The 18,380-nt window shown below is 36.1% G+C and overlaps 4 protein-coding genes across 4 annotated transcripts; 3 read left to right on the top strand and 1 right to left on the bottom strand.

Annotated features, from left to right (window-relative positions):
* Positions 1 to 1,749: 1,749 nt before the first annotated feature.
* On the top strand, positions 1,750 to 3,153 carry LOC121938271 (transcription factor HES-4-like). Its single transcript, XM_042481536.2, has 2 exons — positions 1,750 to 1,905; positions 2,018 to 3,153. The coding sequence occupies exons 1-2, from the start codon at positions 1,843 to 1,845 to the stop codon at positions 2,348 to 2,350; spliced, it is 396 nt and encodes a 131-aa protein (XP_042337470.2). The 5' UTR covers positions 1,750 to 1,842; the 3' UTR covers positions 2,351 to 3,153.
* A 2,994-nt stretch (positions 3,154 to 6,147) lies between these two features.
* LOC148190261 (uncharacterized) lies at positions 6,148 to 7,530 on the top strand. Its single transcript, XM_088071963.1, has 2 exons — positions 6,148 to 6,579; positions 6,684 to 7,530. The coding sequence occupies exons 1-2, from the start codon at positions 6,431 to 6,433 to the stop codon at positions 6,916 to 6,918; spliced, it is 384 nt and encodes a 127-aa protein (XP_087928089.1). The 5' UTR covers positions 6,148 to 6,430; the 3' UTR covers positions 6,919 to 7,530.
* A 1,269-nt stretch (positions 7,531 to 8,799) lies between these two features.
* Positions 8,800 to 11,065, bottom strand: LOC148190260 (transcription factor HES-5-like). Its single transcript, XM_088071956.1, has 2 exons — positions 10,345 to 11,065; positions 8,800 to 10,231 (listed from the first exon to the last, which is right to left on the bottom strand). Exons 1-2 carry the CDS (start codon positions 10,405 to 10,407, stop codon positions 9,809 to 9,811), a joined length of 486 nt encoding a protein of 161 aa, XP_087928082.1. The 5' UTR covers positions 10,408 to 11,065; the 3' UTR covers positions 8,800 to 9,808.
* A 1,892-nt stretch (positions 11,066 to 12,957) lies between these two features.
* Positions 12,958 to 18,215, top strand: LOC121965483 (transcription factor HES-5-like). The gene is made up of 2 exons (XM_088069420.1): positions 12,958 to 15,849; positions 15,963 to 18,215. The coding sequence occupies exons 1-2, from the start codon at positions 15,787 to 15,789 to the stop codon at positions 16,383 to 16,385; spliced, it is 486 nt and encodes a 161-aa protein (XP_087925546.1). The 5' UTR covers positions 12,958 to 15,786; the 3' UTR covers positions 16,386 to 18,215.
* Positions 18,216 to 18,380: the final 165 nt, after the last annotated feature.

Below are 18,380 nucleotides of genomic sequence, written 5' to 3'. Positions count from 1 at the left end.
TTGTAAATCATTTGGGTTGCCTTGTTGGCCTGTTTTATGTTCATTCTGTATATTTTCACGTGAGACATTCAGTGAATATAATGCCCTTATTGTAAAGCACTTTGTGTTAAAGTTAATGAATTATGTATGTGAAATGTGAAATAATTCATTTTCATTTTGACATATTGCTTAAGTGCACCTTTCTTACATTAAGTTAAGCCAATAACTAGCTCTGACTTTCCTGAAATAGCCCTGAAACTCTTTTTACACTTCACTCTGCTGCTTCCTTGTTTAAATGATGTCTTTTGCTTGACTTTATATTATCTATGGCTTTAGAAACTAATGAGTTTGTGATCTAATGATGTTATCATACATGGTTTTGCCATGGTATTGGTATCTGTGTACTAGTTTTTTGTTTTCAATTGTTTAAATGTCCCTTTATATTAAATTACCTCGATGGGCTGTTTTATGTTCTTTCTATTTTAATGTGAGGCACTCGATGCATATAATGTTGTTAATATTATTGTTATTACTATTATTAATTCGTTTATTTTTTATTTTAATGGGCATGGTTAACCTAATTACTGTTTGACACAGGCCCCACACTTGGCGGTGCTCACTGCTTGTGCACAGGATCCTTAAAAGGTCCATTTGTGGAGGAGCACATGTCTGTTTTCTGGTAACTGAAGGAGTGTGGGAAAGCCCTGGAAAGAAGAGGCCAGTGTGAATAACATTCATCCCACCAGCAGCCTAGTCATTCTCCAAAGGGATTTGGCACACTTCAGGAAACAGCTGCCGTCCAGGGAACCTCCCGCCCTCATGTGTAGAGCTTTTGATCCAGTTAATGCTCAGAAATGAAGCATGATTATGACTTGAGGTTAAAAATGTGTGACCAAATGATTGAAAACTTAAAATATTTGATTATAAATCAATTCGGTGATACTTGAAGATAAACTTTCCCACCAAAATTTCAAATCTTTTAAAGAGTCAGAGCCAGCCAATGGCGTGCGTTCCCTCCAGATGGTTGGTGATGTCAGACTCTGTTTCTATAACAACACACAGCCAGCATCTGTCACTGACGTCCCTTTGTGGATCATTGACCAAACCATACAGGGAGTCAGTGTGGGAAACTGAGCTCAACGTGTTCCTCACACTGGCGACAAGGCACGTGTCAAATGACTCGGCTACATCTGGACAGCAGCCAGATTACTGTTGAGTTTATTTCAAGTGCCATGAAACTCACTGTATTTTTTCACTATTATTTTATAAGATGGCACCTTTTTGATAAAAAAAGGTGCCAGAAAAATTAAATCAGTTAAGTGGTAAAAATGTAAATGAATAAACAGATAAGGGCAATCCACCTGCTACACTTGGCTTAATACAAATAATGGGGAAATAACACAGAAAAAACCAAAACAAAAGCAAAACATTCTTCTTAGTTTGCATATTTTGACTATTTTTACTATATATGTTAGGCCTATTCCTCACGTGTGTGATGGGATGAAGAGCGTGTGCTCAGTCAAAGTCATTGATCCCAGCATCAGGCAGCAGATCTGCTCTCTCTACAGGGTCACCACTTTCCCAGATTCACACAGAGCTCTGAGAGTCTCTCTCCATCACCCCCCCAGTCCTCCACCTGTTCCCCTGAGATCTAACCATTGTCCCCCGGGGCAATAACAGCGTTAAGTGTGCTGTGTCCTCCATTGTCTCACCACGTTCTCCGATTGGCTGAAACTGTGGGAAACTCCACTCAAACCAAGACCCACACATTGATATGGAGATGTGGGACTATAAATAGGAGGGCTGAAGCCAGCAGAGATCAGATTCTCTTTACAGAGACCTCTACAGCACAGAGATCCAGACATGGCACCTACAATCACTGCAGCAATCACCAACTCTCAGGAGCATCTGACTCTGACCCACAAGGTAAATTCAACATTCAACAACATTTCAGTATTGTCAGTAAGAGGTTGTTTATTTTATGCTCTCACTTTGCTCCAGAATAAGTGTATTAATGACTTTGCTCTTCTTTCTGCAGCTCAGAAAGCCTCTGGTGGAGAAGTTACGCAGAGAGCGAATCAACAGCAGCATCGAGCAGCTCAAGTCTCTCCTGGGTCCAGAGTTCCTCAAACAGCAGCCAGACTCCAAGCTGGAGAAAGCTGACATCCTGGAGATGACCGTTTGTTTCCTGACACAGCTGCAGCAGCAGAACCAACAGCAGAGAAGACTGCTGAACCACTTCAACAAGCTGCAGTCTTCCTCTGATAAGAACCTGAGAGAGGCTGACTTCTCTCCTCTGAGCTCCACAGTCCAGACCAGCATCACCAAAGACAAGAGTCCAGTCAACAGCGTCCTCTGGAGGCCGTGGTAGACACCTACAGACTGGAGTCACCACCAGACAAACTGACACGACCATATTGGTCAAAGTTTACTTGAACTGAATTCTGCTGAATTCTTTGAAATTTCATGAACTTTTTCTTCTGTTTGTACAGAAGGTTGTATTTTGTGTTTCTTTTTCTTTTGAGTTTGATGATATTTCCTGAGGAAATGACAGCAACATTATCTTTCAGGTTAAGAAAGAGAACATCTTGTCATGCATGTTGTATGAACTGAATCTGATTGCATCTGCAATTACTATTATTATATTTCACTGTACATTCTGTCTTTGCAGAATACAGTGTTATGGCTACATTTGTAATATTTTGATTGTTACTGATCATAGTGATCAAAAAACTGTCTTTTTTGACATATTAATTGACTTTAATCTCTGATTGTTCAAAACTGATCTGTTATAAGATCCAAATGTTTATCCCTTTTCTATAAAGATTTTCTTAATATCACACTATAACAATTTTCCTGTGACTTAAGTTGTCTTGAATGAAAATTAATGTATTTAGCAGTTATTAACCTGCATTCAGATCTGTTTAAAGGTCAGTTTTTACTGTTTTGCTTTTGTTTATTAAGAGCAAATTTCTCTTTCTGTTTAAAAGAAAATATTAATGAGCAGTTTGTAGTTTCTACTCAAGTTTATTTGTCTTTTATGAAGACAGCTGTTCCTTTACTCTCTCCTGTGTCTTGGAGAAAAGTATTCTGTTGTGATGTATCATCATCTATTGTTAGAGCTTCACATACTTGATGTGGCTCATTTTGTCTTTTTGAATAAACAAACATTGCCAGTTGCAAATTTTGCATTTTCGTGTTGTTTTGTCTTACTGTCTTGTAGTGATGTTTTTCAGCCCTGCCCCAATTTGATATTTTCAAAACAAAAGTTAGAGTTAAATTATCTCTCTGTATGCTGCATCTCACTTTGGCTGCAATTACATAATGTCGCCATTAAAGTGCATTCCTTAAGACCCACCAGCCCACCCACTTCTTTTGCAGCATACCAGTAGGTTAGAAGGATACAACAGGTTGTTGTTTTTGTCATCTTTTAAACATAAAAAAGTAAAAGTAAGTGAAAATAAAATGATCATAGATTTAGATTTTTTCCCCCATTTTAATTCTATGTTTATGTCATAAATTGAAATTGAATCATTTATATAAGACACAGCTAACAAGACAAATAAACTCACTGGTACTCTGTAATTCCAATTAACCATCTCAATGAGAATTAGCATTAACCAATGGATTAGTGTATTAAAATCAAAGCTAAGGTTTCATTATATGCATGTTTTCTTCTTCTACACTAAAGAAAGAGAGAGGGAGGTCAATGAAAAAGTCAAACACATGCACGCACGCACGCAAGCATGCACACACACACACACACACACACACACACACACACACACACACACACACACACACACACACATCTGTATATTTAATACTCAAGGGAAAAAAGCAAGAGACTCAGGACCTCTGTGATCATTTCTGTTGTCTCCAGCCCACTGGGGGATGTGTGTCTTACAAAATAAATGTAACTATAAACAGTTACTGAGAAAAAAAAGATGTAAATGTATATTTATGCATGAATTTAAACATGTATGTAATTAAATAACAGTAATTGAAATTTTGGTGATTGCAAAGAGGTTACATCTAAATATATTCTTTTCAGTAAAACGTTTCTAAGCAGAATATAACATTTGTTCTTTCGGCATGGCCCATTTCTGGGCATTTTTCTGCCTTATTGCCCATTTGTTACAAAAGTAATCAAAAAGCAATCAAATGTGATAAATAGCATAACATGGATGAAATAATTAAAAGGGCTACAAAACTTATATTATTACATTTTTAACAGGATAACTAGTAATCTGTAAGTTAATACATCTTAAACCTCACAAACAAAACACACCACAAGCTCAAAATTGTAAAAACAAAACAAAACCCTAAGCTCAAAATTATATACAAAACACCCTAAAACTAAAAATGATTTAAAAACAATGGAAAATCTCCCCAAAACTAAACATAAATGACTCTCCATATTTAAAAAAAAAAAAAAAAAAGGAAAATACATACCAGGAACTAAAAACTGTATGAAACAAAACACCCACAAAACTCAAAATTATTAAAAAAAAACAAACAAAAAAACCCCCACCAAAAATCCCACTCAAAAATGTTTTTAAAAAGGAAAAAAAACTACCAAAAACTAAAAATAAAAAATAAATAAATAAATAAATAAATAAACAAACACCCACAAAACTGAAAATTATTTTTTTTAAAAGAAAAAGATGTAAATGTTTATCAAAACAGTTGGCAATCAGTTTTCTGCCAATCAGCTCATAAATGATAAATCAACAAATCATAGCAGCTGTAGTTGTATAAACTTTTTAGTGATCTAATTTATAACAAAACACCATATTTTATAAACTCTTCAAGTTTTTTAATAATTTATTTTTTTAATTTATAAAGTAACTAAAGTGCTCAGATAAAGGGGGTCAAGTAAAACTATAAAGTGGCATGAAAAGAAAATACTCAAGTAAAGCACAAGTACCTAAACTTGTACTTAAGTACAGCATTTTAAAAAATGTTCTTACTTACATTCCACCATTGTAAAGTTATTTGACAAAAAAAGGTTTTCCAAGCAGAATCATAAGCAGTTTGATCACTGAAATTGTATCTTTTTTCTTTATATCTTTACTTCTTTATTTTTTCATGAGTGACAGAAGTTTGCATGTTATTTTCTCGTCTGTAATTAAATGTCTTGAAATGCTGTTTTACTGCGAGAAACACTCACACAACTGTAAGCTGCAATCATGTTCAGGTGGGTTTACCTGCCTGCTTATCTACTCTCCATCTGTCTGCCTGTGTGTGTCTGCTGTCTGTGTAAAAAGGGGCTCAGGTTTCCCAGCTCTCCTCCTCTGGGCTCCCACAGCTCCCTGCACAAGGCCGAGCGTGCCCCGGTCACACGCCCTCCTCTCGCTCTGGAGCTTGGAGCCACGGCGACACACGGCTTCCCACACTTCTGAATGCAGGCTGCTCAGCTGCACACACAATGGAAGTGTGTCTGCCCTCACAAAGCCGGGGGACTGTTCTCAGGCCGAAAGCCACTTCACAGACCAACCATCTGCTTTCGCTGTAACTCACTGCAAAAACACACAATTAGAAAATACAACTTTAAAACATTTTTACGACTTTTGGACTATTTTTTAAAGAATGTATGTTTGATTTAAAGAGGTTATTCAAAGTTATTTTTTTATTTTTTATTTATTTTTAATTAAAATAAAAACGAACAATCTTTGATTTTTTTCACCACAAGACAGAACATTTGTATCTGTGTATCTAATTTTTACTGCCTGAGAGTATTTGCTTATGCCACTAAGATGTTATGTTGTCACTTAAATAGTTTATTTAATAGGAACATTGTGAATTACATTATAAACAATGAGCTGTAGTAACTTGTTTCACATGTAAAGATTATAACTATCACTAGTTTTAAACTCCTGTCCCTAGTTAGAAAAATAAGCAAAAAAGAGAAAATATCAAGGTTACATGCAATAATGCGCATGCAAAAACAGTTATTTAAAAAATGAAGATAAAAAGCAAAATATTTACATCAAGATTACATAGAATTACAACATGCAGTTACAGTAAAAAGAAATTAAATGAAATTAAAAAAGACGCAAATGTTACATACAGTTACAACACTACTAAAAGATGTTGCAAAATAATCAAAAAGCTCACATCTTTGATTCTGCATAAACAAACCTTTAACATGCAATTTAGCTTAATTGTAAAAATGTCTTATTTTGTCATATTTTTGTGTCATTAAAGGATCTTTGCTGTGTCAAATTATAACTGTCAGTTATTGTCCAGGCCCAAGCACCTAAAAACCTAAACGTTCCCGTGTCCACCTCAGGAAAAATATTTTCCCACTGACCTCCCTGATGTATGGCATAAAGATAAAGCATCCCACCTGTTCTGTGTGACAGGCATTAAATTCACTCTATTGTCCTGAGCTATGAGCCTTCTGATTGGCTGAAAATGCAGACAGAGCGCCAGATGAACAGCATAAATGCAGAGCAGCAGACGCAGATGTCAACAGAGACTTCCTCTGGACCTGCTTGAGCAACAAGAGAACCTCACACAGCAAGAAGCAAACGCTGACATGGCCCTCTACGCAGACCTCGCTCTTCAAGACAGTGTGAAGGAGCAGCTCTTCAGGTGAGCAGAAACCTCATTTCTTAGAAACTTGTCCCTTTTTATTTCTGAAAAAGGTCATTTAAGTCATTAAGTTCATTTTACTAAGCCACCTTTGTTTCTTCCAGGTGTAAACTCAGCATGCTGGAGAGGAAATGCAGCATCGGCGTGGAGAAGCTGAAGGCTCTGATCGGAGAGCACCTGCAGAACGGGATCCCTCTCTCAGACATCCTGGAGAAGACAAAGTCCCTGCTCACGCTGAGGAAAGCCCTGCTGTCACACAACGGCTACTCCAAATACTCAAGGGACATCTTACGTCTGTTCCCAGATGAAGAGGAAGACTTGGCCCCTCTGTGCTTTTAAAGACAATAAAGAACGGACCTTCAAGGAAATCACCAAAAACTGCAGATTTTTACAGAAGTAACAGAGCTGCATCTCTGTGTTTGGATTGTGGAGAAATGCAGTCACTGCATGGTGATGAAAAAAATCTACAGAACCTTAATATGATGTGATTTTCGTTTTAGCTTCAAAAGAGAGAAAAAAGAAAATGAGATTCAGAGGTGAAGAGGTCACAGACTGAAGAAGAAGAAGAGTCCGGGGCAAACTTGTTAAAACATGTTGTGCTGCTATTGTGGGATTTGCGATTTTCGTGGACCACAGAAAATAAATCTGGTCTTTTAACTATGCAGGAATTAGTTAGGACCAAAATGTTTTAAGTTAATCTTCAGAATATATTTTGATTAGCTGCAGGAAAATCTGCTTTAAATTTGAAGCCAAACAGCAATATTGACCTGTTCTACCGCATAGGTTAATATTGTGCGATTGCAGTTTGCGTACAGTGTCTTACTGCCTTGTTTCAAGGTACAATGTGTCTTTTCTTAAACACCAGCCTTTCTTCTGAAAAGGGATTTGTTATTGTTTTGTGTATGCCATGTATGCATGTTTCGTTTTATTTGCCATTTCTAATTTTTTTACTCATCCAAACTGGATTGAATTTTGTTTTGGTGCTTTTTGCAGACTTCACAAAAAATAAATATGTAAGAAATTCAAGTCTTTTCATGTTGCCTCTTTTTTTTTTGAATGCATCACAAAAGTGGTTCATGTTCAGAACTTAGTGCAGTGTAATGTAATTTAAGGGGGATATTTATTTTTAGTTATCATAGTTGTTGAGTGGAATAAATGCTTTTAAAACAGGAACTGCAGCAATAACTAAGTGCATTTACTGTACTTAAGTGCACATTTGAGGTACTTGTACTTTACTTCAGTATTTTCTTTTCAAAGTACTTTCATTTTTGAGGGATTTTTACCTCACTACATATATCGGACAGGTTACGGGTTAGGAGCTTTTTGTGCCTATAGGACAGACATAGCATGACAGGGCGAGGGGGCGGGGGTGACATGCAGCAAAGGGCCGAGGCCGGACTCAAACCTGCGGCAGCTGCAGCAAAGACACAGCCTCTATACATGGGACGCCCACTCTACCAACTGAGCTACTGGGCGCCCCGCAAATCAAGGTTTTTATACACAAAATATATGAACAGCTGATAAAATAGGATTTTAAAAAAATTATAAATTAGATTTCTCAGCAGTTTATTCAAGCACAGCTGAAACAATCGATTAGTCAAACAGTCAGTCAACAGAAAGTGATGAGGCAGCTACTTTGTTAATGGCTTAACCCTTTGAAACCTGGAACCAAATCAATTTTCCTGTACTGCTCTCAGAAACCACAAGTATTTTAAACACCGAAACCCAGAGAAAATTGGTGTGATTAGTTTTTATAAAAATCATGGAGAAAAAGTAATGAGAAACTTGTTAAGAAATGTCCCATAAATAAAATAAAATAAAATAAAATATTAATTAAAAAATAGTGGATTTAGCAAATTACTTTGAAAAAAAGGTGAAAAAAGCTAGGGGAAAACTTAATGGATAATTTTTATAGTTACATATTTAAAATCATGTTATGAAATTCTTTTAATTTAATTTAATTTCACCCCTTTTTTTTTTTTTTTTTAAAAAAAAAGAAACATAAATTTTCAGGTTGTTTTCTTATGCTTTTAAGTTTTTTGGTTTTTTTTTTTAACCTAATTTTGGGCTCATTGCTCACTTCCTATGTTTTTGAAAAAAATCAAGCCCATTTGCTTAGGTTTTGAAGGGTTAAGACAAAAGAAAATTGGTTTCAGCTTCACAAATGTGAGGATTTAGATTTCGTTCTGTATTTCAGATTTTATATCTTATATGTTTTTTATTTTTAAAACGTGGAAAAAAGACAATGAGGAACTTTTATCATCATAATATGTATTCAAAATTATGTTACAGAATTATAAGTAGTATTATTTCTTTAACACTTTTTTGGGTCATTTTCTTGGCATTTTTAATTAAGTTGATTTTTTCCCCCTAACTTTCAGGTTATTTTCTTGGCATTTATCTATTCATTGATTGATTTTTACTCATTTTGTGCTACTTTTTGGGGCATTTCTTCTAAAGCAGTTTATTTCCTTCTTTACAAGTTTCTGAAAGAAATCAACCCAATATGCTCCGGACTCAAAGGTTTAAAATACATTTGGAAATATGCAGTAGATTAAGATCTGGCAATTTCTGTTCAGTAATTTACATGAGTTGCTGAAAAAAACAAGAAGATAAACATATTTTTGTTTTTGTGATTGTTTTATTGCGCATCACTTGGCTTGAAGAGATACATTCATGTTGAGACATTTTCCAAACAAGCCCTTCACTGAAGGTATGAGTGCTGTCACTCACAGAGTTATAAAGCAGCACATTTGTCTAAATGAATAATCAAAATAAATCTGCTAATAATGCAGAGAATTGAGATTTATCAGAAATGACATTTCAATAAACAGAGTATGTGAATATCACATAAATCTAAAACATGTTCAACATGACTGACTGTGTCTCCTAAATGGAGAAAAAGTACATCCATTGTCGTCAGTGTCACTGACACTATAAAGGCATTCCCATCAGGAACAGTAATGTTTACTTCACAGAGTAACACTTGAATCAAAAATAAGTGACTATCTTTGTAATACAAAATAATAGCAACCTGTTGTCTGCAAATATCACAGAAACACCAAATCTGACCTTTACAAAAGGAATAAAAGTACAACTTTGCACTAACATATGGGATAATTCTTCAAAATTAGACAACCACAAGAATGAGGACGAGGTCAAAAGTCCAACAGTGAAAAGAGGTACAAAACAACCTCACAGCCTCACTTTTGCTCAAGTTCTTGGGTGTCTACCACGGCCTCCAGAGGACGCTGTTGACTGGACTCTTGTCTTTGGTGATGCTGGTCTGGACTGTGGAGCTCAGAGGAGAGAAGTCAGCCTCTCTCAGGCTCTTATCAGAGGAAGACTGCAGCTTGTTGAAGTGGTTCAGCAGTCCTCTCTGGGACTGTGTCTTCAGCTGCTCTTTGGACAGGAAGTGTGTCACCTCTTGGACACACCTGGAGTAGCCCTGATGGACAGCTGCTGAGTCCACAGCTTGATTCTGCTGCTGCAGTCGTCTGAGGAAACAAACGGTCATCTCCAGGATGTCAGCTTTCTCCAGCTTGGAGTCTGGCTGCTGTTTGAGGAACTCTGGACCCAGGAGAGACTTGAGCTGCTCGATGCTGCTGTTGATTCGCTCTCTGCGTAACTTCTCCACCAGAGGCTTTCTGAGCTGCAGAAAGAAGAGCAAAGTCATTAATACACTTATTCTGGAGCAAAGTGAGAGCATAAAATAAAACAACCTCTTATTGACAATACTGAAATGTTGTTGAATGTTGAATTTACCTTGTGGGTCAGAGTCAGATGCTCCTGAGAGTTGGTGATTGCTGCAGTGATTGTAGGTGCCATGTCTGGATCTCTGTGCTGTAGAGGTCTCTGTAGAGAGAATCTGATCTCTGCTGGCTTCAGCCCTCCTATTTATAGTCCCACATCTCCATATCAATGTGTGGGTCTTGGTCTAGTTGGAGTTTCTCACAGTCTCAACCAATCAGAGAGCTTGGTGAGACAATAAGGGATGCAACACACTGAATGGTTTTATTGCCCCGGGGGACAATGGTTAGATCTCAGGGGAACAGGTGGAGGACTGGGGGGGTGATGGAGAGAGACTCTCAGAGCTCTGTGTGAATCTGGGAAAGTGGTGACCCTGTAGAGAGAGCAGATCTGCTGCCTGATGCTGGGATCAATGACTTTGACTGAGCACACGCTCATCAGCCCATCACACACGTGGAAGATTGATAATGGAGTGTAACATTTAAAATTTCTTAAATAAAACATGCATATATTTGTATTTTATACAAAGCATACCCAATATTTAACCCTTTAACACCTGGATCAATATCAGTTTTCTTGTGCTGCATTCAGACACCTTTCCCTAACATTTTAACCTCTGAAACCTAAAAAATTTGGTTCGATGTCCTTCAACAACACAGCAAAAATCATAATTAGCAACATGAATGTCCCACAAGCTGAAAAAGAAAAGTAAAAGTGGACAAGGAAATGATCTTAAATGGATGTGGGTGGGTTATTTTATATATATACATACACTAACATATATATATATATATATATATATATATATATATATATATATATATATATATATATATATATATATATATATATATATATATATATACACACACACACACACACACACACACATACATACAATCTGCATGGCGCTGCTACACCCCAATTTCTCAGTTTTTGAGATAAAGTAAAAACTTGTTTGTAATGGTTTCCCTGCCATATTTTGGGTGGGGGTTGCAGATCAAATAAAAAGAATTGAATGCAGATCAAATAATTATAAATATTCAAGGTATCTATCTTGAGGTTATTTTCATGAATTTTGGTTGCATTTTCTTTTTCTTTTTCTTAACTAAAGGTAATTTTCTTGTAACTGTGGTGACGACTGGCAAGTTTTGGGGCCATTTTTGATAAGTTGCTCCTATGTTTATAAAAAAAGCAAGCTAAGGTTTCAAAGGGTCAATGTATCCAAAATTGCCATCCTGCTTGATTTCCTTTACTACTGTTTGGTCGGGTAATATTGCAGAGTCTGCAGTTTGGGTTGTCATATTAAACTTTAAGATGGTAATTCTATCTTGGATGCAGTGGGACTTTCTTCTGATGGTTTTCAAACACATAACTTCCTAAAAACAGCTGTGTAGGAATGCCCAGATCATGTTATAGATGAAGTTTGATTGCAGTTTAAAGTTTAACTTTAAATTCCTAGTCTTATGCACCATAACCAGCACCTGATTAATTCAGGAATAGACACCCATTTATCCTCCCCATCAAAATAAATAGGCTGGAATGCAGAGGAACAATCTGAATCCAAAGGACAGAGCACAAAAAAGAGCTTTTGAATGTTCATTAATCCTTAGCATGTCTGCATTCCTGATAGACATTTTACAAAGGCCTGGTAATGACGAGTCTTGATGACAGGAATGTCCATTCAGAGGCAGCAGGACAAAACACGTAAACTGACTCCATAATTAATGTGATGTGCAACCAGACACACTTCTTTTGTTCTTGGGAGCAGTGAATGGAGAGAGTGTGGGAAAGCAGGAGAAACTCACTCACAGAGCCGCAGAGGGACAATAGAGGCGGAGCAGACAAAGACGTCTGTGAGGGGGACGAGGGCTCCTTTACCACTGAATCTTAAATGTTTACATTCCTTATCTACTAAACCTAATAGCATATATAGTTAGATTATATCTTATTTTATTTAGATTTTTTAAAATTGGAAAAATAAAAGCCAAATAACACATTTTTTTAGAGGCCTGTTGTTTTTGAAATAAATTCAGTTAAATGTTGGATGCTATAATTGGATAGTCTGCAACCATAAGCAATACAGGTTGAGTCGATATAGTTCACATCATCTATAATATTCTGAGAATATGCAGTGAATTGTCAGATGTACTGTATAAAAATCTACAGAATAAAGCCAAACAGTTGAACTGATAAATCTAAATTAATAATCTGCTGAAATATTACAAGCACTCGATAAACTATCTGAGTAAAGTGCCACCAAATTCACATATAATGACAGTGAGAGGGAGAGGTGACAAGAAAATTATCAGAGGAAGAGGGAAAGAAGGATTGATTATTAAAAATCATCCACAACAAATTAGGGGAAAATGTCCTGACAACTATCTAATTATCTATCTATCTCTCTATCTATCTCTCTATCTATCTATCTATCTATCTATCTATAGCACTTTTTAAAGGTCATTTGCTTTCTTTCTTTCCTTCATTTACCTATTTTTTTAATTTATTTTTTTTGCTTATTGTCAGGTAATTTTTCTTGTATATTTTTTAAATATTTTTATTTAATTATATATATATATATATACATATATATATATATTTTTTTTTTTTACAAATGTATGGGCCATATCTTGTTAGATTGTCATTGCCTTCTCCCTATGTTGTTGAAAGAAATCAAACCAAGGGTTAAGATATTTCAGGCTGTTCCTCTTCTTTTTATTTTATTTATTTATTTTTTTTAATGTAATACTATTTTCAGAATGCACTTCTTTACAGTAAAGGAAAGGAAAAATTTGGAGGTGTTGGTTATTACGTAATGGTCTTACTGGTCAAGCCTACTTGAGATCCATTAGGGCTGTCTGTGGCCCACAAACTAAAATCAGCTTACACCTCTGATCTACACCAAAAATGCAATCCTTTAACCCCAATATTTAGCATCTCAAAACAGTATGTAAACAATTATTAAATGACAGATATTGCAGACACACGTGTTTATTGATGCATTTGTCAACAATTATAACTCTCCCTATGGGCTCCCATATGTGGAGGCTGTTGTATATGCAGAAAACTGTTAATAATATAGTAGAACATAGTTGTAATTATATTAAATCTGTTTTTGTAGGAGAAATTGTGATTGCAAACAAATACTAAACATTAATGAACACTTCATAATGTCATTTGACTTGCTTACAACTATGTGCTTTGTCATTTGCTTTCCATCTATTAAAAGTTTATATACTGCATATTAAAAGTATGTAATTTAAAGCTCTCTAAATATGAATTAATTAAATACATTTAATTGGTCGTTGGGTTAAATCCCCAGTCAAAATATTTGTGTTTATTATTCCTCTTGCTCTCGTCCCCTAATTGAGGAGAGTGTCTAAACAACAAACGGTCCCCTCAGGGGAGAGCTGCTGAGAGCTGCTTGTGTGGGGATGAATTAGCATTTAACAAGGCACATGTCTATTGTCGGGCGGGAGCTGTCAATGGGCAGAGTGTGGGAAAGCGGCGAGAGCACAGTCACAGTTCAGTGTGATTAGCATCCTCAACCCCACCAGCACCTGACTATTCTCCAAAGGGAGTTGGCACACTTTTCCCTCCTTATTGTCCTTTTTTTCTGTATTTCTTTCACTGTCTGTCCAACTCTGGTTCCAACTCTGTAACTTCTGCCAACTTAATTTCCCGTCTGTTTATCAGGTCATTATTTCTATGTAAGCCTTTTTATTTATTCTATTGATGGATGCCAGACTGCCACAGCGATGTCGCTCTCACAACAAGGGTTATAAAGACCGGCTTCATGTTTACACACACATATACCTCTGTCTAATTTAACGTGTTTTAAGAAAACTCAAAGTTAATTGACCAACGTTAACAAACAGACAAAAGAGGGGGAAGACGTTTTTTTTGGTGAACTTTTGTTTTAGAGAAATAAAAAGTAAATTTGTTAAATTTGGTGTTGCTTTAAATTTGTATCAACTAGTGATGTTTCTAATGACTAATATTTAAACCGAAATTCAAACAACTGGTCTTAAAGTAAGAAAACACGAAGAAAACAAGCTTGAGCACAATTTCGTCTATAAGGTTAAACATGGTCTGACAGAGTATTGCGTATTTTATGAGCACCCTTTGTAAATAATAATACTGTTTCAGTAAACAAATCATGTTGCTGAAATGTGTGGAACAAATGTGATTTAGCACTTTTTTAAAAATACTTTTACTTCCAATACTTAAGTACATTTCATATAATACTTTTCTTTTAAAGTACAGTAAATATCAGATGCTGACAAAATATTCTAATAGGTGACTTTAATTAAAAGTAATTTTCTGGTGAGATATCTGTACTTTTACTCAAATATGGCTTTCATGTACTTTATCTACAAATGACTACGCAGTATGAATATTACACATTATCCAACAAAGCAGGACCTTGACTAACAAATCAAAAGTACACAAATGACATTTAATGAAAACATTTATTTATTTTCAGAAACTAAATCTTTAGGATTATTGGGATTATTTATGCTGACTAGCAGCAGCAACCTTTAATGTATTTATCGCACACATCCCCACTAACAACCAACTTTTCATTCAGAAACACCCTTAACTTTTTGGACATTAAAACTCAGCCAGTGTCTCTGTGTTCCTCCAGATGGTCAGTCCCGCCAAATTCTGCCCTTTGCTCAACACAGGGCCAGTGAGGCATTCAAAATGCTTTTGTCGTGCCGTGATCAAAGTGTGGGAAACTCTGACCAACTCTTCACTCACTGGAACAAGTTGTCACAAGACAGAAGACACATCTGTCTCATTTGGACAACTTTCAGCTGAACAAGTTTAAATGTACCGAGCAATGCTTCTGTGAACTAATCACGAATATCTGCAAGATTGTGTTTCGAAAACTACCTGATCATAATAATCCAAACATTATTATTACAAGTAATTTTAAAAAAGATTTCAGTTTTTTAACACGGTCAACTAATCGAGGACTGATACTTGATTCTAGAGCACAAATGCAAAAATACTTTAAGGTATAAATGTCTTCTTAATGCTGAGGACAATCTCTGTCAGTCTCCCACGTGTGTGATGGGCTGATCAGCGTGTGCTCAGTCAAAGTCATTGATCCCAGCATCAGGCAGCAGATCTGCTCTCTCTACAGGGTCACCACTTTCCCAGATTCACACAGAGCTCTGAGAGTCTCTCTCCATCACCCCCCCAGTCCTCCACCTGTTCCCCTGAGATTTAACCATTGTCCCTCGAGGCAGTATAACAGCATTCAACGTGTTGCCGCTCCACATGCCTTATTGTCTCACCAAGCTCTCTGATTGGCTGAAACTGTGAGAAAGTCCAACTAGACCAAGACCCACACATTGATATGGAGATGTGGGACTATAAATAGGAGGGCTGAAGCCAGCAGAGATCAGATTCTCTCTACAGAGACCTCTACAGCACAGAGATCCAGACATGGCACCTACAATCACTGCAGCAATCACCAACTCTCAGGAGCATCTGACTCTGACCCACAAGGTAAATTCAACATTCAACAACGTTTCAGTATTGTCAGTAAGAGGTTGTTTTATTTTATGCTCTCACTTTGCTCCAGAATAAGTGTATTAATGACTTTGCTCTTCTTTCTGCAGCTCAGAAAGCCTCTGGTGGAGAAGTTACGCAGAGAGCGAATTAACAGCAGCATCGAGCAGCTCAAGTCTCTCCTGGGTCCAGAGTTCCTCAAACAGCAGCCAGACTCCAAGCTGGAGAAAGCTGACATCCTGGAGATGACCGTTTGTTTCCTCAGACGACTGCAGCAGCAGAATCAAGCTGTGGACTCAGCAGCTGTCCGTCAGGGCTACTCCAGGTGTGTCCAAGAGGTGACACACTTCCTGTCCAAAGAGCAGCTGAAGACACAGTCCCAGAGAGGACTGCTGAACCACTTCAACAAGCTGCAGTCTTCCTCTGATAAGAACCTGAGAGAGGCTGACTTCTCTCCTCTGAGCTCCACAGTCCAGACCAGCATAACCAAAGACAAGAGTCCAGTCAACAGCGTCCTCTGGAGGCCGTGGTAGACACCTACAGACTGGAGTCACCACCAGACAAACTGACACGACCATATTGGTCAAAGATTATTATCAGACATATTATTCTGTGCAAAGTAATTAATCTCTGGGTCAAATTGGACTGACATTTCCATTTACTTTTGGGAATTTTTTTTCTAAGAAAAGTATTATTTTTTGTTTGAAAATACTGAGTAGCACATCATTGTATTCTATGAATACTGTATATTATCTTATTGATTTATCAATATAATCAAAATTTGGCCAGTATTGGTCAGAATTATTACACCTGTCTTGAACCTCTGTAAGTTCTCTGTATCAGATCGATCCAGTGACAGGGGCTGACAAACATCAGCTACTTTCTGGTAGCATTTGATCCTTTTTTTATTGTACTTGATTGACTTTTTACCGTGTAAAAAATGATCGACCCATGCTGGGTCTTGAAGTCGTCTGTTCTGTCATCAACATGTTCTGTTGTGTTAACGGTACAAATGTATTTCTGAAATTTATTTACTCTCACTGTCAGAGAGTTTGCTCTCCTTGTTTAGCTTTTACTAAACAATTTCCCGTGTTTTGTGAAAAAACACTGAAGCTGTGAGCTCTATTTGAGCACAATGTCTTTTAACTGTGATGCATCATCACCATTAGTGCCTCTGATGTGATCAATTCAATATCTTTGAATAAAAACATCAACTGAATCTTGAGCTGTGTTATTTCATCATTTACTGACGTCTTAAACACTGAGCAACCTCATCTGAATGCAACAACAATATAGGGATTGCATTATTTATTGGGATAATTGAACTGAATTGCACTAGTTAGTGTAGTTAGTGTAGTGCTGTTGAATTGTGCCAGTTACTCCTGGGTTTGAAGTTAACTGTAAAATCTTTCAATTATGTATTTTATGACTGCACACTACCATCTAGTGGTTAGTTTATTTATGTGCACTTAAACACGACTCTTGGGAAGTTGCATTACCTAAAACACAGCTGACCCCATTACATACAGTTTTCATACAATACAGAAAAAGCTGATTCAGCTTATTCCAACTTTTCATTGAAGCTTTACAAAATTATCACAGGTTGAAATATTATATCCCAGACTTAGTATATTTCTATCTGCACCATTTCATCGGATATGTTACACATCTTATTCCTCATTACTACAATTTACCCCAAAATTCACTCTGGCTTGTTTGGTAATTTTTGATAATTTGGAATCTACACAAGAACAGATAAAAGAGAGGCTGCACAGCAAAAACAAGTTTGTTCTGGCTATTCCACTACAAGCTTATGCTTATTGAAGTATTGATGTAAAAAAACCAACAACCCCTATACTAACAGCCATATTAAAAAACTATTATTTGAGAAAGTGACAGTGGCTGTAATAGTTGTTACTTCACCTCTAAGTCCTGCTTTAGGTACCAGTACCTTTGGTTATAATAATAATAATAATAATAATAATAATAATAATAATAATAATAATAATAATAGAGCATATAGTTCTTAATAATGTCTGTTAAACAGATTCAAGCTGAAAAAAAATTATTATAATACAAATTATTATACATTTGATTTCTGTGGACTGGAAAAACAGTATTTCTAGAACTACTTAGAAAAGTAACTTAGAATAAAAGTTAAAATAAATATGTTTGGTGTAATGCTTTACTTAGTCAAAATAAGATTTATTATTTTCGGGTCATTCCATATTCATAAGACTAAATGGTCAGAAACCAACTTTCCTGTATTTTATTATTGAACTCAAACAATATAAAACGTTCTTAGCTAAAGTTAGACAAAAAAGCTATTAAGACATTTAAGTAAACAATCATAATGTGATGTATAAAACACAAACTGGCATTATAAATTTAAATGTATTGTTGTTTAAGTTATTATTATTGCCATTATTATTATCATCATCATCATCATCATCATCATCATCATTATTATTATTATTATTATCATCATTATTATTATTATTATTATTATTATTATTGTGCTGAATTGT

This window comes from Plectropomus leopardus, chromosome 2 (assembly GCF_026936395.1).
Source record: "Plectropomus leopardus strain MGB_pleo_1.0 chromosome 2, ASM2693639v1, whole genome shotgun sequence".
Lineage (NCBI taxonomy): Eukaryota > Metazoa > Chordata > Actinopteri > Perciformes > Serranidae > Plectropomus > Plectropomus leopardus.
This window is presented reverse-complemented; position numbering and strand designations above follow the sequence as displayed.